Source organism: Epargyreus clarus, unplaced genomic scaffold, assembly GCF_041222505.1.
Source record: "Epargyreus clarus isolate Ecla_fem2 unplaced genomic scaffold, WU_Ecla_fem_2.2 ptg000021l, whole genome shotgun sequence".
Taxonomy (NCBI): domain Eukaryota; kingdom Metazoa; phylum Arthropoda; class Insecta; order Lepidoptera; family Hesperiidae; genus Epargyreus; species Epargyreus clarus.
Window position 1 is genome coordinate 10,002,501 of NW_027332228.1, and position 22,570 is coordinate 10,025,070.

At 35.3% G+C, this 22,570-nt stretch overlaps 1 protein-coding gene across 1 annotated transcript in view; it reads left to right on the top strand.

The window, feature by feature from the left end:
- Stacl (SH3 and cysteine-rich domain-containing protein) overlaps positions 1 to 22,570 on the top strand; it is a 258,237-nt gene that overhangs the window by 54,842 nt on the left and 180,825 nt on the right. The window contains exons 2-3 of the mRNA XM_073084326.1: positions 12,177 to 13,114; positions 13,365 to 13,553. Coding sequence (XP_072940427.1) covers positions 12,466 to 13,114; positions 13,365 to 13,553 — 838 coding nt within the window. The 5' untranslated portion in view covers positions 12,177 to 12,465. The remainder of the gene's footprint in view (positions 1 to 12,176; positions 13,115 to 13,364; positions 13,554 to 22,570) is intronic.

The window sequence follows — 22,570 nt, forward strand, 5'->3', positions numbered from 1 at the left end:
AAATTCATTCACAACATAGTAAAGCGAACGCTTCCACGTCATCAACTGAACTACTGTGATTAAAATCCTGAACTTAAGGAATGTGTAGCCAGTTGGATTACAATAGATTATTATTCAGGAAGCTATTAAGAAGCCGACAATTTTAGTAAGAAAGTAAAATAGTTAACTGTACAAGTATTTTGACAATCGGTATGTTTACAATCTATAACTCTACATTTTTTTTTTCACCTTAAGTTCTCATATAAATATATTAAATGCACAGTTTTTATATATTTAATTGTATTAGATATTCAATTAATTAAAACCGGCTGCCAGTAATTTCATTTGTAAAGTAACCGAGAACTATTTCTCGTCATAAAAAGAGAAAAAGTTATTAATACGATTAGTCTGCAAAGAAGAAATACCTTACTTACCTTAAACTTTAGAGACATTGCTTTTAAAATAATAATTACAGTTTTGAAATAGGAAAGTTTTTTATAAGATTGCAGTATCAAAGAAGTGTAATTTAATAGACTACTTTAATTTGAAGGTGGTAGAACCCTTTGTAGTTTGACTCCGGCGGCACCACCGCCACACCTATATTTCTACCTAATAACAGCAGTGTTAGGCGCTGCTGTGTTCCGGTTTGAAGGGTGTGGTAAGGGAGACAGACTTTTCGAGGCGTTCCAGCTTAGTCCTCAGGGGAAGCAGCGCATCTGTGGCCGACCTCAGGTAGGAATATCTAATCCTATCTGGGGTTGATTACATATGTCCATCGGTGGCAGTAGCCACTTACCAACAGGTGGACTGCATGCTTGTCTGCTACTCTTATATTATAAAAAAATAATAAAAATTAAAAAAATATCCCGCAGGTTGCAAAATATATAACTTAAATCGCTAAATAAATTAAATTAAAGATATGTGAAGGTGAAGTATACCAATTTGCACTTGGTCAACATGGTACTACGTATGGCCTTCTCATTGTGACAGTAGACTCTTGTCCAGTAGTAAGGAAATGAGTTCATTGTGATGATGATGATGATTAAATGAAATAAAAGAAAACTAGAAGATTAGTTTATTCATAGCACAGTTGTCTTTACGGAGCATAAGGTAAACAAACCACAAACAATAGAAGTAGGGAATTAGGCCAATGTTCATCTCACGGACATGTTAAACGATACTGTAACTGACATGCTATTAAGTAGTTGAGATGCGCTGATGCTTGCATGTGGTTCAGGTTAGGTAATTTGCTTCTTGGGAAACGAACGATGCGTGAAAGATTCGCTTTTATATGTTTGCTACCTACTAAAGATTTGTACCTAGAATGGGTTAAGTTTTGTGCGGATATTCAAAATATAGTTTTTAAGGAAAATTTCATAAGAAACTAAGCAGGTATAGTCAGCGTAAAACTGTTAGTCCGCTCTGAATATAGAAATGAATCGCGTTGCCATAAAAATTGTATGACTTCCTGCTCGCGTATTTGCGACTATTTCAGAGCGGACTAGCAGTTTGGTGCGGACTATACCTAGAAAACCAACCAAACAAACCAAAACCAAATGTCAATTGACAAAATATCTAAATTTGTTTTTATTTTTTTGCGTTTGAAAAATATTAAAAGTTAATTGACGAAATAAAATAAATTATTATTATTTTCTGCGCAGTTTTGTTATTTTTTGTTACAGGTTTAATGATTTTATTCATAACTCATTTATTTACCTTGAATGAGCCTACGTTACATATTTTAAATTTGATACATTATTAAAAAATATATATTTACTAATATTTATCCTGTCAACATATGGAACGATACTGTACCTGACATGTTGTTATGAAGTTCAGATGCACTGACGCTTATAAACGATCAAAGTTTGATATTGCTTCCGTAGATGAAATATAAATTTGTATAACTGTGTCATGTGTCATGTCTCCATGAGATGAAAAGTGCAGTAGAATTTTAAATATTAGATCTATTTTAGATGTAGAGCAGTTTAAGAAGTTTTTGTTCAAGTCAACGACTAAGTGATTTGTTAGGAATTCCGTATTTCTACGTAGACGAAATGATGTAGGTTTTTTTATAACACAGAGGTTACTGCCGTAATGGCTACTGCCGCTCTTAAATTTTATAATCAGCCCCAGATACGATAAGATTTATACGCGAGGTCAACCACCGCGGTGCTACCCATGAGAAGTTAGAACGCCTCGGATAATTATACTTACCATGTCCGTTGTACAGAACATAGCATTGCTCAATATTGCTGTTAATAAGCAAAAATGGGGATGACATTGGTGACAACCAGAAACGAATCAAAATGGGTTCTACCGCCAAATTTATGGTATTCGTAAATATTTCAGTTCTTTTCCTAATTATTTATATGATTGAAGTACTCATATGTTACTAAAATATGTATGAAAAAAAAAATAAACATGTAAAAATGTGCGTTTTAAGCATTTGCTTGAATAACAAAACACAAAAGTATAGAGAAATATGGCTACTTTCTCCCTTTTATAGCGTAAAATGTACAGCAAAAACAGTAAAGTATTAAAATGACGAGCACATAAAAACCAACGATCGTTACTCCGTTACTAGACCTCAGTGCCCTTACCAGGAGTTTTTACGTTTCGACAAATATGACTGTTTTGGTATTTGTTTACGTATTGGCCCATATGATTTCCTAGTTCTGACACAATCCGCTAGGGGCGCTGATTGGAATTTGTATGGGTAAATACGTAAACAAATACCAAAACAGTCATACTTGTCGAAACGTAAAAACTCCTGGTAAGGGTACAGAAGTCAAACTGCCAACATTTGTCCCACTTCGTAGAATTTAAAGGACTATTTTCCGATTGGATCCACTTATTTGCTTTCAAAACATGAAACACAAATAAAATGGCTATTCTGTCGAAAATCGTTCCATACAATTTAAATACGTTAAATTTGAACGAATCGTGTTAAAGTAGATCGACTTTCAGTGTCACGTTGTTACGGACGTATTGCGTTTAAGGATAGTAGTTGAGTGCCAAAATGCTGGTAATTTCTGCCTTTTTATTTATTGGTTTTTACGTGATAATGGGCTTTGTCTATGAAATATGAATGAAGTGTTTAGAGCCCTCTATTAATTGACTCCGGCGGCACCACCACCACATCTATTTCAGCCCAATAACAGTAGTGTTAAGCGATGCTGTGTTTCGGTTTGAAGGATGTGGTAAGAGTAGCATTTTATTCTGGGGCTTTCCAGCTTAGTCAGTATGAACCATAATATATAATATCAATTATTCTATACGAAATGTACAATAACGTAAAACTTAATCTAAGCTTGGTTAACTAATAACCAGAAAATCATTATAATAATAAAGAAAGGTTTGAATACACATCAACAACCCATTACTGTTCCACTGCTCGGCACGGGTCTCCTCTCATAATGAGAAGGATTAGTCCATAGTCCACTGCCCTGGCCAAGTGCGTATTGGTAGACACATAACTTTGGTTTTTTTTTTTATATTCTCTCAGGTATGCAGGTTTCCTCACGATGATTTCCTTCACCGTTTAGCAAGTGATAATTAATTTCTAATACACACATAACTTTGAAAAATCAGAGGTGCATGCCTGGGATTTGAACCTCGGACCCCTCGATCGAGAGGCCGTGTTTCTTAACCACTAGGCTATCATTGCTTTTTAATGTGAATACACATAAAAAACTATATTTTCAAAGTACTATTACAAAGTATAGTGATTATGTGATAACACTAAAAACTATTTTAGGAAACTAATATCAATTAAAAAAAAAAAAAAAAAAAAACGCTTTCTACACTCACAGCCCCACACTAGGATTCCCTGTGTCGTGGGTGCCATGGACACACACATAGACAAATACACAAACACCCAGACCTAGAAACAGAAATCTAAATTCATCATTTAGATTTCTGTCTGGCCGGGGATCGAACCCGGGACCCTTTGCGCGTCAGACCAAAGAGATTAATAATAAAACTACATCATACAAAAATAATCCGTATTCCAGTATGCCACGACTACCTTTATTCCGAACATTTCTATTTTCATCCCCTTTAACCATTTAATCCAAACTCTACAAACAGATTTGCGTCGAGGCGAACTTTTAATACAATTTCGCTATTTATATAATATTCTAAAAGGATCACCCAAATCCCTTTATCAAAACGGTCTATTGACGGAAATAATGAAAAGTATCGGGTATCAAGGCTCGACTTAATTAAAAAGGTATACGATTTCAGCGACCTACAATTGTAACTCTGTTTGATACAAAAGGTATTGTAAAGCGATATGGGAACTTGAAAATTTAAATGACCATCAAGCCATTATTGTCCCACAATCCCACAAGCCACTACTGGACACGAATCTCCTCTCAGAATAAGCAGGGTTAGGCCATAGTCCACCACGCTGGCCAACTGCGTATTGGTACACTTCAGATACCTTTGATAACATATTTTTTTAATTTCACAGGTATGCCCTCACGATGTTTTCCTTCGCTGTTTAAGCAAGTGATCATTAATTTCTAATTCGCACATAACTTTTAAAATCGGAAGTGCGTGCCTGGGATTTGAACCTTGGACTCCTCGATCAAGATGCCCAGTTTCTTAGTCACTAGGCGTTCACTGAATCAGGCGAACTTTTAATACAATTTCACTATTAATATAATATTCTAAAAAGGATCACCTAAATCCCTTTATCAAAACGGTCTTTTGACGGAAATAATGAAAAGTATCGGGTATCAAGGCTCGACTTAATTAAAAAGGTATACGAGTTCAGTGACCTACAATTGTAACTCTGTTTTGATACAAAAGGTATTGTAAAGCGAAATGGGAACGTGAAAATTGCATTAAGAAATATGTGCTATTGTATTGTATGCCATAACTTCGCTCTAATATGAAAGTATTTGAAACGAGTACGCCCTTATCTCCCCGCTTTTCTTTTTATGCGATTGCAGAGGGTAATGTTTTTCGAGTGTTTTCCGAGCCAAAGGCTTGACGGATTTTTACATATTATTTTATGAATTGTCATTGTATTCTTCTGAATTGTGGAAATGACATTGGTTATATCTTAAAGCAGTTGACGGATTTTATTTTATGAATAATATATTGGTTATATCTTGGTTATATAATAATATATTGGTTATATCTTTAAGCAATTACATTTTTGTTTTTATAAAAAAGACCTTATTCAAAACGGTTCCGGTATTTCCATGTTTTACATAATTTTAGACTGATACTATCATGAAATTGATACATTTTATTAAGTAACGGGTATGCAGGTATTCACGTATTTAGATTAATCTACAAGTGCTCTCAACGGTTTCGTCACTCTACCGCAGTTATGCCAATTTCCATTAGTTTGAAGAATCCCCACTAAAGACAATCAAAACTACATAAACTACTAAAATATACATCAGTTGTCTGAACACAGATTGTAAAGTAACAAAGAAAAAGAAACATATTGAAATATATTTTGATTATAACTGAATAAGCATATTTCAATAAAGACACACATATTGAAGTCACAAACAGACATTTCAATTTCATTTATCGTACAGATAGCCTCTCGAAGGAGCTCTGAGTGTCGATAAAATATTCAGTGCATGCATGCTATTGACCTACAAACTTATGGACGCTGGATTTATGATCAAAAAGTCTGAACTAAAAGTGCTACAAAGTGAAATACGTGCTACAATGGCGAGCCTTTAGAGATTTTCGAAAATGTGAACAATTTCGCTTTGTTATAATGAAATTATGCAAAAAATTATGAATAAAGGTGCGTAGTTTCACCAAGGAGGAATTACTCCCAGATCTATTTCTACTGTGAAGCAATTGATAACGACTGACCTATGTAAGGGCCGGCCATCTTAGTCCTCAAGAGTAACAACGCATTTATGATTAGCTTTAGGTATCTTTCTTAAAGAAACTTGAGAACAAATTATCTTGAAGTTCTTAATTTTAATCATTATAATTCTTGAGTTTACTCTTCCAGTTTTCAAAAGAATAAGGTACATTATGGTAATATGAATTTGATTAAAGGACTTAAGGACACTTGTTCCGCCTTATAATGCCTTGCAAACAAATATTAACTTTTTAGAGATTTCAATTAGTGGGATAAATTATGGTACAGTTATTTATCATTCATATACTAGTTTCATCTTCTGTGAAGTAATTGAGATCCCGCATGGTATCATGGTCATCAATCTAACGTGCGGAGGGTTCTGGGTTCGATGTATCCGCTTATGTCTTTGTATAACATGTCCAATATGTATGTAAATCCGGTCCCTAGACATATCATGGCATAGATTTTGATGAAAGGAGTATATCCAAAATAGGACGAAGCTACATCGCTCATGACTGTAATAATCATATACCAACATTCTTGACAATTATAAATTCGGTATCCTTGAATTCATTATCACACGGGTATTTCTTGATCGCTTTAAGTTAATAACTATATTATTATTTTATCTATAAAATATTTCTAGTCTAAGGGTATTAAAGATAATATTATTAGAATTATTATTATTCGAATTTTATAAATATAATATCTTGTATTTATATAATTTTGATGTTTCAAATATCTTGCGGTGAAAGCATTCTTTAAACATCGATTAAGGTTGACTGCCCATTGCTTGCGGCAATAAATTAAGTACTTATTTATCAAAATATGCTCGGCTTCTATGTTTAGCCTACAAAAAGCAGTGATAGCCTAATGGTTAAGATATTCACAATGTATTAGGAATAAATGATTACCTGCTTAACTGGTGAAGGAAGACATAGTGAGAAACCTAAATTAAAAAACAAAGTTTTCGAAGGTATTATTTGTACCTAATAACAGCAGTGTTAGGCGCTGCTGTGTTCCGGTTTGAAGGGTGTGGGTAAGGGAGACAGACTTTTCCGAGGCGTTCCAGCTTAGTCCTCAGGGGTAGCGGCGCATCTGTGGCCGACCTCAGGTAGGAATCCTATCTGGGGTTTATTACAGATGTCCATGGGCGGCAGCAGCCACTTACCATCAGGTGGATTGCATGCTCGTCTGCTATTCTTATATTATAAAAAAAAGGTATGTGAAGTCTACCAATTCGCACTTGACCAGCGCGGTAGACTATGACTTAATCCTTCTCAATCTGAGAGGGGACCCGTGCCTGTAGCTCATGCATCTACGCCTCATCAATCTACTACTACGACTATTGCGTAGACAATAATACAATGAAAGGATAAACAAAACGTATTTTCATCATTAGATCTACAGTTTACGTCACATATTTTCCTTAACTTCTATTTGTAGTGATATTTTAGGAACATTCCTTCCGATTACTAGGGTTTTGTGAAATAAAGGAAAGGAAATAGAATGAAGGGATAAGCCGCCGTGACGTGGCATTTTTCGTTATCTTGAAAGATTATGGCAGAAAATATTATATCTGTAGATTTCCTTGAGTTATATTATGTGAAAAGTTACAGCCAGAAGCAATATACAAGCCTTCAATCAATTGTATTGTTCTTTTCCTATTATCTGAATATGGAACATACGGTTCCATTGATCCTGATTTTCTTAAGTTAGGCACTTAGGTCATAGATTAGTAAAGATACTTCGCCGCCTTGAAATTGAATGAAGCCGCAAACGGCTTATTTTAGTAAGTTCTTTTTTTGAATTCTTGACAAATAAAAACATTTTTAGAGAATATTAGAGAAAATTTACGAATAAATAACTAATACTGCGTAATTTACGTAATAAATAAATAATTATTTCAAATATTTTAGGGACATTTTAGCACGGAGACGTAGCAAAACTTTTTACGCAACTATTTCAATTCTCAAAACTGGGTACATTTTCTTGTTAGGAGTGAGTAATCTTTACTAATCTATGACTTAGGTATAAAACCTGCCTTTGGTTTTGCTATCTCATTATTTAAATAGTAACTGATACGTTTCGTTTTATAAAGGATACATTATGCAGCTGAACTAAATAACACGTTATATTCTATTGTCCCTTATCATAATAATTATGAATTAGATCTTCTATAATGGACCCCCCTCCCCTTTGAAACAAAAATAAGAACTTTCCAAATCAATCAGTGCATAAAAAATTCCGAAAATTTTAACCTCCGTATAAATTACTTGACTTGTAAAGCAAATTAAATTGCAAACTATAACGATGATTTGTAAAGCAAGAAAACTTATTTCTCATTAGATATAAACACGAATAAATCTGTTACAAATAAGTTTCTTATACTTTTTACATCGGCGTTTATTCTTAAACCTTCATTTTAAATGACGTATTCAACGCACTTGAGAAACTTTTTATATAACCGTCCCAGTGCCATCTTTTTCCAAGGCTAAAATTTTAATGGGTTCCCTAGCATTGTCTGAATGAACCTGAGAAACTTAGCACGTTCTTATCCATAACTCAGCAACTTTGAAGCGAGTCATTAAAAATTTCCACGTTAGTAGTCCCGGGGAAAAACTAATAAATAATTTAGTAATCCGTTTTCTATTTTTACCCTTTCTTCGTTATTTATCTTGGAGTGTAATGTTAGAGATATGTTATACCACCGCGTTATATCGTAAATTGTATGATTGTTCTTTATTGTTTTGTTTTAACTTAAAACGATAATTCCCTGTAGGCTAAGATAGAGACTAGATAAAGTGGTGTAATAAAAATATATTTCGTTTTTCGTAAACGGCTTTATCAATTTAACTTTCCAAATAGATATAAAAAAGAAGCTTGTTTTTCAGTAAATAGAGACATAATACATGCTAATCATACTAGTCATAGTTTTGTTGCTTCAACTATTGCTCTCAAAAAGGGCAAAGATGTAGGATTCACTGATATTAGGCATCGAAATAAAGATTATCCGATGAACGTCGACGTTAAATGAGGTCACTTAGTTTTATAATTTAATTTATAAATACCCAATATCCTTAACGATATTTGAACAACTTACAAATATTAAAAAAATATTAAACTTCGTCAGCATAACTTTTAGGAAAGTTCTTTAAAACTCTTAACTGACTCAAAGCTTACAATAGACGCGAAAAGTTCTAAATTCAAATTGATTTCAAAACACCTAATCGTTAGAGATGTATTGGGAACTTTTACACGTGTTCCCCTCATCACGTTGATAAGCTGTCTCAAACCTAATGCATATGTAAATTTCTCAAGGGGAGTTTTAAAACAAGATTTTAGAATATGTGCCACGCTTGTAAGTTAGATTCGAGAAAATTGACAGAATTAGATCTTTTATGTAATATTTTCTTATTAAATGTCTTCTTAAAGAACAGTTTAAAAGGCATCTTAGATATTAGGTGTAATATTTAGTAAAAGCGCACTACATATTTAAGAAAATCATTTAACCATTTAGATATAATACGAGTACATATAAAAATATCTGCAATTTCTGCGTGCAGATTTATAAAAAAATATTAAAATTTGACAACTCAATTTTTCGGAAAGTTGTCGAAAACTTCTCTTAACTGACTCAATGTGTACAATTCAGCATAAACAAAACAGATTAAAGTATAATATACCTGTAAAATATCGAATATAATACGTTATTATGTAAAGATGTACAAAATGTTGGGAGACAGTCAGTGAAATAAAAATGTATTTGCCACAAAGCTACCTACAGATTTTTCTTCGAATGTTAACACTTTACTAATTTAAGATTGTAGATTATTTACTATGCTAACATCAACATTTACATAAAACTAGTAGGAGTATAAACGCAAGAAATAAACTGGTACAAATAAATGTAATTAGGGTCACGCGAAAATATGAAGTTTAGGTTTTACAATAGCTTTTTGATGTAATGTAAACTGTTTGAACCTATTTTGTAATGTAATAACCTATTGTGTAATAACAGCAGTATTAGGCGATGTTGTTAAAGTAGAATTTAAAGTAAGAAGAGACACATACTTATCCGAAGCGTTCCAAGTTAGTCCTAAGGGTAGCAACGGATCAGGCCGACCTCTGATTGGAATGTAATTTTATCTGATGTTCGTTTGTTACTCAAAAATAAAGAAGAGTCAGTTACAAAATGAACTTACAGGCTCTGTTCTGTACTTATTGGGTATGCGATGAGTTTCATTTCTTTATTACATTTTAAAGCTATCTAGATTGAAAACGTGCGAATTAGAATTTATTAATATTTTGAATATAATACCACTTATTGGATTTATATTTTGTGATTTTCTTTTTCAGTGTGGTCCAAAATATATTGCCTGTTCATGACATAACCTGATGAAGTCCTTCTAAAGTTACACTGTCACATACAGGCCTCCAACAACATTATAAAATTTTGTATTCTAGATTGGGAAATAGTTGTCAAACACTGAAATATACGTAAAAATAAACTACAATTTTACTACTAGCCACATTCATAAAAAGGCCTCACAGTAGATATCATTAATAGAGATTTGCCAGTATCAAATGCATAAAAAATAATAGCACGAATAGCCAGAATAAACAATATCCATAAAGCTTCGTTATTTCCTAACATGAGTCGTGACTAAAGGAATATAATGCACGCAAAATAAATTTGTATAGCAGCGCTACGTGGAAATTTTGAATGATACTCCCACTTCTCAAGGATCTGCCCTCGGCTTTTGTGGTGATACTTGACCTGTTTATCTCGAAGAGCCTGGTTTACGCCTCGGCTAAGCGTGCTTACATACGGCCTGTAATCATTGTTGTTTATGATTTTTTTACAGGTAATGTGATTCATAAGGTTGAACTTAGAAACTACTAGTTTTTGCCCGCGGCTTCGCCCGCGTTTAAAATAAAATAATATGACGTACTCACATTCATAAAACTGAAAATTCGTACTTTCATTGGAATGACAGTGGCGCCATCTGGCAAAAATTGGTCGTACCAACTTCCACCAACTCTGAAACCTTCGTGGGCTCATGGACAACAACTTTGCTAAAGATCACCACTTGATCAAATGCATAGTTTACGATTCAATCCTTACTAATATCGATTAAAATAATCTACGTTTTTGGTCCAAAAGATCGATTCTCCGATTAATCGATCTTAGATTGCCATCCCTAGTTCCCGCGGGATTTCCAGGATAAAAACTATCCTATGTCCTTTCTCGGGTTTCAGACTATCTTTGTACAAAATTTCATTAGAATTGGTTCAGTGGTTTAGGCGTGAAGAAGAGATAACCAGACAGACAGACAGACAGAGTTACTTTCGGATTTATAAAATTAGTGAGGATTTGGTTTGACTGGGCAGGTACATCCGCCTCATTTATATTTGTCCTAAGCCAGGTCTTGCGTTTCGGTGGTTGTGTTACGAGCTATCTTAGGTAGATATGAAGCAAACATCTTAGATTTCAGGAATAGTAGCGTGCTCGAATTCGGGTAGAGCCCTTGATCTATTCGGTGTAAAACCATTTTGAATGGGTGCAGACCCGAAGAAATATTAGCGTATTGCTGATATTGTGGGAAAAGGTTTTTTAATTAAATTTTAATTCGTAAGTAGTTATAGAATCGGAAATATGCATTTGATCAAGTGATGATCTTTAGCTAAGTTGTTGTCCAAGAGCCCACGAGGGCTTGGGAGTTGGTAAGACCAATTTTCGACAGATGGCACCACTGTCATTCCAATGCAGGTACAAATTTTCCGTTTTATGTATGTCATATTATTTCTTTAAAATGCGGGCGAAGCCGCGGGCACCACTAGTCTACAATAAATAAGCGTAACTAACCTAATCATATAAGTCAGTTAGACTGAACAAGCAACAAACGATTCAAAAGCAAATAAATCGTTTATTTCGTAATTTCCAAGAATATAAAAAGTCTTGCGAATCCTTTTGATGTCCCAGACGACAACCTAGACACATACATTTACGTTTATATTAACATAAAGTGCTCTGTCTTTGTAATAAGAAATACAACCTTTGAAATATTCTGTGAATTAAGTTACTTATATTATTTGATTTGTTTGGGGCATAGCGATGCCAATTAAAAATATGTAAACCTGATCTTTTGAATAGACGAAAAATATTTGGGAATAAATTAATTACGTTTTCATTAGGTATATTTTAATTTGATCAACATGCTTGGCCTTTCATAATCATGCTTACTATAAAAATAGATTAAGTTATATAGAGATTAAAAATAATATGATTTACGATAAATCCGTGAAATTATTTAAGTATTTTATTTGATTTTATTTTTTTGCATAGGTCGAAGATGCGTTATGGTGGCTGATGTTAGACGAAGAAAGTAATCCCTACCTCCTTTACATGGCTCAAAATCTCTCCCATAAAACATTCCTCAGTCCTTCCACACCTCATAAAAGTCAAAACTACAAAAAAACATTCCACAGTTCGGATCGCAGCGAGTGGTTTATAAGCGAAACTTGACAGTAAGCGCCAACGATCGTAGATAATAAATTAGCAAGTACTGAGCTTGAGACGCGCGTGAACCTCTTCGGAGGGCGCGAGGGGCCGGCGCGATGCGGTCTCGCCAGGGATGTACGTAATATATCCTGCAGAAGAAGTAGTTTCCCTGACATACAGCTCGCAATCGCTGCCTCGGCCTCGGCAGCGGCCTACCCTTGATATAATCATCGGTCCGCCGCCCCCCGCGCCGTCGAGCGCGCGCCCCCCGCCCCCGACCCCCGCCCCGCCCCGCGCCGTCGCAGTCCCCAAAACGGCGCCCCCGGAGCCCGCCGAGCGCGCGCCGGCCTCGCCGACGCCCTCACTCGAGCGTCCGGCCAAGCTGCGCGAGCGCACCAAAAAGAACCTCCTCAAGAAGCTCGGCCGCCACGAGAACAACGAGTTCGGCAAGATAGTTAGGACCCCCGCTCCAGATGAATTCGAGCTACCCGCGCCCCTCCCCACCCCGGCGTTCTCGCGGAAAAACATTTTTGACAGAGACTTTGACGCTCTATTTGAAGTGGCAAGTACACCACAGTTCGGGGCGAATATTCGTGTGACAACTCCGGAGCCGGATCGCCGGTTAGATGTTACGGCAACGCACTTCCCGTCCCCCTCCACGTCATCTCTTAGTTCCCTTCCTCCTCGGCCCAACTCCGACTCCGCGGCCACTCCTTCTCCTGCGCCTTCCGTCGGAACATCCCTACCTTCGACGCCACCGACTCAACGTTCTTCATTCGAAGGTTCTTGAACGAGAGTTTGGTTTTGGGTTAAATGCGCCTTTTTACCAACTAACCCTTAACTCGTTGTAATCACGACCTCAGTGCATGGATTTTGCAATTTCATAACTCTACGCTTGGTTTGAAGTTTTGAGGGATTGATTTTTGAAATAATGTTTGAGTTTGTTTTTTACTTTTCGATTTTCGATTTTAATTTTACTATTTTTCCTTAAAATTGAATCGTATAACATTTTTAATGTTTTTTACTTGACAGGACCGAACTCCAAGAAGAAAGTCAGTTTCTTCCGTTTTAGTTTGAGTCGTTCAAAGGAGCCAACGCCCCCACGCGTCACGATGATGCAACAACCCTCCGTGGAGATGGCTCTCCGGGAGCTCACACATCCAGCTCACAATGAACAGCTCAAGAACCAACAGCAAGTCACATTCAAGTTGGTCAAAACAGGTAAGTCTTTAAAATATTATTATCTAACAACTTTTATTATTAGTTCTATTGAGTTAGTAATGTCGTAGGGTAAAATTTTTTTATCGTATCTTATTCAACTATGCATTTTCCTAATATATAAACAGGAGCTTGTTGGATTTCCTGAATATATGTCATATACGTTTCTAACAATTAATTGATAGCGTAACCTAGTAATATACGTATATACGTCCATCTATAGATACAGTATTAATTATTCAGGTCGGCCTAACGGGAATAATAGTGATAACGAGTATTGTTACATAATATAATTATCATTCAATAACTATTGTTCTGATAGTAGGCGAAATTCGACCATAATAATCATTATTAAAAACTTGAGAATTTTTATTGAGAGCTTCAAATAACAAAATTTTAATTTCAAACAAAAAAACCATTTGGTTTACAAAAAAAAAAAAAAAAAAAAATGTACTAAACACTTTTGCCTTTGCCTATACAGTTATTGCTTACTTAGTTATACATTATTCTTAAATATCGATAACATACTTTTGAATCCAAAGTAAGGATATCACTTCTTAATCTAATGTCGAAAAACAAAATTTAATACTGTCTTAAAAATAATATTACTGTTTTTAATCTTAACTTAATGTTGCACGTAACACACACATCTCACACACATCACTACGACACACACATAAGAACCCTTTTACTCACTTGAAAGCAAAGTGACTTTGTACAAGAAGCACGTTCGAACAAAGCCTAAACATTTCATATATCGTCCATGTGAAATACTTCGGTGAGATATGCCGTCTAAATGACTATCACATTATGTCTCTTATCTTTGTCTACGCCCTTTCTAGGTAATTCGTTGTTTAAAGTGAGTTATTTGGAGAACAAAGTGATTTTATAGTAGGTCTTGGATAGACTTAAATACCTTAAATTGTTTTTTATAATATAAGAGTCGAGCATGCAGTCCACCTGATGTTAAGTGGCTACTGCCGCCCATGGACATCTGTAATTAACCCTAGATAGGATTAGATATTCCTACCTGAGGTCGGCCACAGATGCGCCGCTACCCCTGAGGACTACGCTGGAACGCCTTGGAAAAGTCTGTCTCCCTTACCATACCCTTCAAACCGGAACACAGCAGCGTCTAACACTGCTGTTATTAGGTAGAAATAGGTGTGGCGGTGGTGCCGCCTGAGTCGAACCACAAAGGGTTCTACCACCTTCAAAAACTGTATTAAGTCAATGTGTGTGGCTAAATAATAAACACACACAGATAGTACACAATTAATTATTTCTTAACAATTGTATTATACCAAGTTGCAATACTGCATTTTACTGTCGGCCTAACAATATCCTTGAAATAAAAACACAGAAGCTTATAGCATTGTTGGACAGAAATACATCTAGGTATGGCGGCATATATATAAAGAATTCTTACATCTAAAAATTTACTAAGAAATTTAATTAACTGCCTTGAATTTTATTTGTGCACTTATCTTAATGCTTGCTCAAAATAACTAAGCACAAGGAATTTTAATGTTTAATATAAAACGTATTTTATTTAAATCTGCACTGCTATTCCAAATAGCGCTAGGTGCATAAATGTTTAAAAAGCTTAAAAGCTGTCTCTCAAAGCTCTATGCAGATAGTGAATCGCGTATGTCCCATCCACGGCTTTGTAGTACCAAATTGGATGGACAGGCGATAACGTGATGAACTCCATAGATCTACGAAATTGAAAGCCCTCTTGTGAATATTGTCATAGACAATGGCAAAATGACAAAATTATTTCAATACAATATGGTAGCTACTCTTTGTTCAAATTATCGCTATATTAAAGTAAAGTATAATAAAAGATTTAAAATCTATATATATATAAGAGATTTCCACGTATATAGTCACTCATCACGATATCTCTGGAACCATTAGAGCTAAAGACTTGAAATTTGGTAGGAATATTCTTTTCACCGAGTAGAGGTCAGCTAAGAACGGATTTTTTGATATTCCACCGTTAAGGGGGTTAAATGGGGGTTGGAAGTTAATATGAAAGTCCGTCAGTTTTAAAGCAAACTAGATGAAAATTGGTATTTAGCTTTCTGATTTAAAGTAATAAAAATCTAATCTAAGGGTTTTTCCAAAATCAACCCTAAAGGTGGTTAAATAGGGGTTGACAGGTTATTTTAAATTTTGCCATTTTGGAAGCCAGCACTATGAAAGTTAGCCATTGCTTTGCTGGTAAGATATAAAATAACTTTAGTTCTACCGTTTTTGGAAAATCAACCCCTATGTGGGTTAAATAAGGGTTGTAAGTTTGTATAGAATTCCCCCAGTTTTGATGTAAACGCTATCAAAATCGGTATTTAGGTTTTCGATTAAAAATAATTAAATACCTATTTCACCATTTTTGGAAAATCAACCCTTAAGTTGGTAAAATAAGGGTTAACAGCTTATTTTAAAATTTGCCAATTTGAAAGCCAGCACTATGTAAGTTAGCCATTGGCTCACTGGTTAGATACAGTGGAACTATAATTCTACCGTTTAGAAAATGAACCCTCATTTGGGTTAAATAAGGGTTGTAAGTTTGTATGAGAGTCCCCCAGTTTTGATGTAAACTGTATACAAATCGGTATCTGGGTTTCGATAGAAAATAATTAATCATCTATTTCATTGTTTTTGGAAAATCATCCCTTAAGTTCGTTAAATGGGGGTTGGAATTTTATTTCAAACTCCGTTAATTCGGAAGCAAGGACTATAAAAACTTGCATTTGGCTTCCTGTTGGAAATAATAGAACTTTTTTAACACCATTTATGGAAAATCTATCCTCAAGAGGGTAAAATAGGGGTTGTAAGTTTGTATGAAAGTCCACCAGTTTTGAAGTAAACTGTATAAAAATCGGTATTTGGGTTTTCAATAGAAAATAATTAAACACTTATTTCATTTTTTTTTGGAAAATCATCCCTTAAGGTCGTTAATTGGGGGTTGGAATTTTATTCCAAACTCCGTTAATTCGGAAGCAAGGACTATAAAAACTTGCATTTGGTTTTCCTGTTAGAAATAATAGAACTTTTTAACACCATTTATGGAAAATCTACCCTCAAGAGGGTAAAAAAGGGGATGTAAGTTTGTATGAAAGTCCTCCAGTTTTAATGTAAACTGTATAAAAATCGGTATTTGAGTTTTCGATAGAAAATAATTAAACACCTATACCATTATTTTTGGAAAATCATCCCTTAAGGTCGTTAAATGGGGGTTGGAATTTTATTTCAAACTCCGTTAATGCGGGAGCGACCACTATGAAAAATTATCATTACAATCAATGAAGCATCTGAGTCACAGTTTTTTTTAGATTTTTAGATCAACCCTTAAGACTGCTATAGAAGGGTGTATGCATTATGCCTTTCTGTTTACACATCTGTTTCAGCATTTTAGCAACTCAACAATCAACCACCATTAGGGTACTATTTTTTTTTTTATACTATAGAAGTAGAAGACGAGCATGCAGTCCACCTGATGGTAAGTGGCTACTGCCGCCCATGGACATCTGTAATCAACCCCAGATAGGATTAGATATTCCTACCTGAGGTCAGCCACAGATGCGCCGCTACCCCTGAGGACTAAGTTGGAACGCCTCGGAAAAGTCTGTCTCCCTTACCACACCCTTAAAAACGGAACACAGCAGCGCCTAACACTGCTGTTATTAGGTAGAAATAGGTGTGGCGGTGGTGCCGCCGGAGTCGAACCACAAAGGGTTCTACCACCTTTAGAAACCTATAAGTAAAGGAAGATTCTTTAAAAACCGTTGTTGAAGTTACTTCCTTTGGCGTGTCTGGAAAAAGAACAGAGTGCAGAGAGGTTTAGTGTAGGGTGAAATTCCACGGGCCATCGTAACATATATTTTTAACATGGGAATGTATTACGCGTGTTGAAGTGCACATCGAAGGTTTTTTAGGGTTCCGTACATAAAGGATAAAAACGGAACTCTATTACTAAGACTTCACTGTCTGTCCGTCTGTCCGTGTGTCACAGGGCTCTATCTCTGAAACCGTAATAGATAGACATTTGAAATTCTTACAGAGGATGCATAACGGTGGCCGCTATAACAACAAATACTAAAAATAAAAAAGTTGAAAACAAAAAGGGGTCCCCATACAACAAACTGCTATTCGATATATTTTCAACTAACTTTTAAACCGTTAGAGGTAGACAGTTGAAATTTTCACAAAATGTGTAAATAAAAATTTTAGTTGTACGGAATGCTCAAGGTGCGGGTTGGACTTGCACTTGGTAAATTATTAGTAACGCGCAGACCCGCGGGCCACAAGGAAAAGTCGCGGGCCATACACCACCCGTGGGTGTCGGCTTGCCGACCGCAGGTGTTGAATTAGCTTTCAGAAATTTGATGATAAAGTATTTATTTATTGATACATATGTACATAGGAATGTTTTTGAAATTCTACTAAGGAGGTAAAAGAAGTGTTATATGTATATATACGGGAATCTTTTAGGTTCGAAGTTAGAAACGTAAAATTTCAGATAACGTCTATTCAGACAAATACACGACAACGTGGACGGGTGCAAATTTCATATATGATAATGCGTAATTTTGGTATACTGATTAGGTACATCGCAACTACTTTGGACACACTGCGTGCCAACATTTTGTCCTGCCGTGGGGTATGGTTGTGGTTATGCGTGGATTAGTGATGGTTATGTGATAGACACATAGACCTTGGATTAAAATTTTGGGCTAGAACAGGGCTACAGTATCCCCTGCCTGTCGTACGAGACTAAAGGGGGACTTCAGGATTTGCGGGCAGCAAGAATGGGAGCTCTAACCGCCCAGCGAGCTACCCTGGAAAGAACCACTGTATGTAAGGCCACATATAACATGGACGGTTCCTATAGAATAGAGTAAATAATAATTATTGTATCCTACATGAAACTTATATTTTAAAGAAAGTTTCATTATAGTCCACTAATTAGAATTTTAGTGTATGTTTCTGAAGAAAGCTTGACCAATTTAGTTACACAGTGAAGAAAAAAAGCTTTTATTAATTAAATATTAATGCTATTTTATCGTTAAAATTGTTAAAGGTACAAATTTACGATTACAGTTACGAGTATTTGTCTGTTATATCATATTTTTTTTACGCGGGCGAAGCCGCGGGGTTCTGCTAGTCAATAATAAAGTAGATATACTAAATTTTGTGTAATTTAAAAAGTATAACTTATGTATGGTAGGGTGGTAAGGTCATCTGTGGTTCAACGCCGGCGGCACCACCGTTCTATTTCTGCCTAATAACAGTGTTAAGCGCTGCTTAGTCCTTATCTTAGTTCTCGGGGGTAGCGATGCATCTGTGGCTGACCTCCAGTAGGAATATCTATCTGGGGTTGATTACAGATGTACATGGGCGGCAGGAGTCATTTACCATCAGGTGTATTGAGTGCTCGTCTGCTACTCCTACATTAGAAAAATCTAAATATGCATACAAACTCTCGTGATATATATTTTTAGTTATACTACAGGTTAAATATTACTTAAATGACCCAATTAAATTCATTTAGAATTCTATTCATAAATTAACAATAACAACATAAAGTTCCGTTGTTATAAATTAATTGCCGGTTCATCAGTGCAACTACAAATTTATAATCAAAACTTTACCGTACGCTCCACAGACCGTAATTATCTTTTAGTTTCTAATGGTTTCCTCAACATCCGAATAATTTATGAAAGTGGATTCTATCGGATAACTCTTTTTAAATAAGATAGAAGTTGCTCTCACGTTAAAAAATCATGCGTCATCATCAACGACAAAATACTGTCTGTGGATAAGAATAGGTCTCCTGCATCAATCAGGAGACACTGTAAGTCCAGAGACTTTCGTGTGACGACTCCGACGTTTGATTAAATTATAGAGATTCTTACGGAGGATGGTATCAAATAAAATATCAAATAAATAGCTAAATGCGATGTGGTAGACTTCACACGCACTCGAAAACTTTTTTAATAAAACCTCTGGTGTACAGGTTTCCTCGATGTCCTCTTTCATCGCTAAAGTAAGTAATACTAATTCATTTCCGTGAAAATGTTAATTCGTACCTACTTGAGCGGATCACGCATATAATAGTTACCAAAATAAATCACACATATCGAAAAAGGGCTTTTAATTTAAATTTTCTTAAAAATTAATATAGGCCCGTGGATTTGAAACATGTAAATTTAAACAAAAATCGTAAATAAAACGGCCGATACCAACTTCGATTCCTATTCACACACTAATGCTACGAAACTTTCAAACAAACACGTTCTATTTGAATTCCCACACTAAATCCCAGTAAACATTCAGATAAACAAATCGAACTTCAGTGCCTATTCGCCCGGGATTACGTTACCGCAAGCTCTTCCACACAACGCCTTATAGGTTGATACAAAAAAAAATATTTATACTACAACATTCATATCACATATTTTATCAGTGTTCACATAGAATCACATAAATCGTCCAAACAAACATGAAATCGAACCGGAATCGATTCGGAATTACGTTACAGCAGCCTCTTCCACACAACACCTCTGTTTTCAGACTTAAATGTATCTTTAAACAACATTATGTTGGATACATTGCAAATTTAATATTGACACTATCGAAATTTATATGACATATTTTTATTCGTCAAATAAAATAATTCAAATTAAGATTGCAAAAAAACATTAAATCCCGGGATTTAATACTACTGTTAAATTCTTCTGTAAGTGTGCAATAAAGAGTATTCTATTATATTATATTTAATCTTAACGCTTCGCGTAGAAAGACAACGTTTTAACGACGATCACATATTAAGTGATTGACAAAAACTCAGTACCCTTACCATAAGATTTTATGTTTTGACAAATATGACTGTATTGGTATTTGCCCATACAAATTCCAATTAGCGACCCTAGCGGTATTGTATCAGAACTACTCGTATAGTGTCAGTAACGTAACATATTTAATGTTCTGTCTAAATTGACAAAATGACGCTTTATGTTTTATCTTTTCCTTTTGCGAACATGTGAGGTAGACAAAAAGACTTGATCGCTTACTCATTGTTACGTTTACTCAGTCTACTAAGCAAACGAAACAGAATAATGGATTGAGTAAACGTAACGTAAAATTGTGGGATGTTTTGGAAACTCATGGCAAGGGTACAGATTCTCAAAAGTACGAGTAGCTTTTCAATTTAAATTCTCTCTTCCTAGAATTACATAGAACATTCAAACAAACACGTCAAATCGAACCGCAATGCCTATTCGGCCGGGATTACGTTACCGCAGACTCTTCCTTGCAATGCCTCGGTATTCGAACAACTAAAATACATGTTATAGTTTCGCATTGCATGCGGTTTACTTTAATCCATATCCTTCTAATTTATGTTTGTGGTAATTACAAGATAAATAGTTCGAGGTGACAGGTACCGTTTCTATTTATTGATTACAGTAATTCTAGATGCTACATATATGTTTTTATTTTCCGTTAATAAGGCATAGTACACATAAGTGATACGTTTGTCATTATGATTTATTGTTTACACGCATGCATTCACGCAGACACATACACACACAAATATACAAAGCATTCATCAACGATCACTTGAATTCATGTCAGAACAGAGCAGGTCAACAAGAATCATACGATTTGTGACCGATACAAAATTGAATTTTCACAACAAGTTTTTCGATCTAAATTCTCTACACCCTGGCAACGTTCGTACAAAGTACATAGCGCCGAACCGCAGCCTATTCGGCGAAGCTTACATTACCACAAACACTGTTGCATGCACTTTAGAACACAAATACGTAGAGCCGTTCATACTTACTTATTTATACTAAGATTTTGGATCAAACTTTTGTTACCTGAAAATTTTAGTAAACTGTTTAACTTTAACATTTGTTTTTAAAAAAAATGAACATTTATATTTTACGAAACTGAGACAATTGCTACAACACTTGCGACACGACAACAATAACTTTGCGATATGAAGTAATAAAATTTGAACAAGGGAGTTGCACAATGATTAGGTATGTAAAACTCATAGATTAGTAAAGATTACTCGCTTCTGACAAGAAAATATAACCTTTTGACAATTGTTACTGTCAATTATTTTCGTGTTTGTAAAATGTTAAAAAGTGTAGTTTTTAGATCATTTACTAATGAAACTATATTTTTTCGCACTTTTTCTTACATTTTGTGTCTTAACTGCGCATGTCGGCATTATTCCGCGTAAATTACACCATGACAGCCATTAAACGGCTGACAGAATTTTCAGCTGTTTAAGTCATTTAATGGCTTCATTCAATTACAAGGCGTTTATATATCTATACTTATATATGGTAAAAGTAAAAGACTGAAGTTTAAAGGTGGTAGAAAAATAATAATATGGTTTTCAACCGGGGAGGTACCATTGTCACACCTATGTATTTCTAGCTCAAACCAACTCTTGCGTTTCGGTGAATGCATAATATGGAACGATATTTCAGTCCTCGGGAGTGGCAGTGCATCTGTAAATGGCTTCAATTAGAACCCCTGTTTTATATGGAGTTAATTATATAATCCATAACGGCGGTGACCACTGACCATCCGGTGGATTGCATGTTCGTTTGGTACAAGATTAAAAAATAGCAGACGTTCAGTGCAGCGCTTAGTGCTAATTGCTAAGAGCGGTCACCATACCGGTCGGACGCGCAAACGGTTCCGGGTTCGATCTCCGGCCAGGCAGATGTTTGAATGATGAATTTAGATATCTGTTCTCGGGTGTTTGTGTATTCGTCTTTGTGTGTGTTCATACCACCCACCATACAGGGAATCCTAGTGTGTGGCTGTGAGGGTAAAAAGCGTTTATTTATTTTTTTATTTTTGTACACCTTAAACTAAGGGTTACAAATGGTAAACTTAATGCTTGGCATTCTCTGTCAGTCGACCCTGGGTGATAGCGATAGCATGTTGTAGGCATAAACATAACTATTATTATTCGTTTATTTATTAAC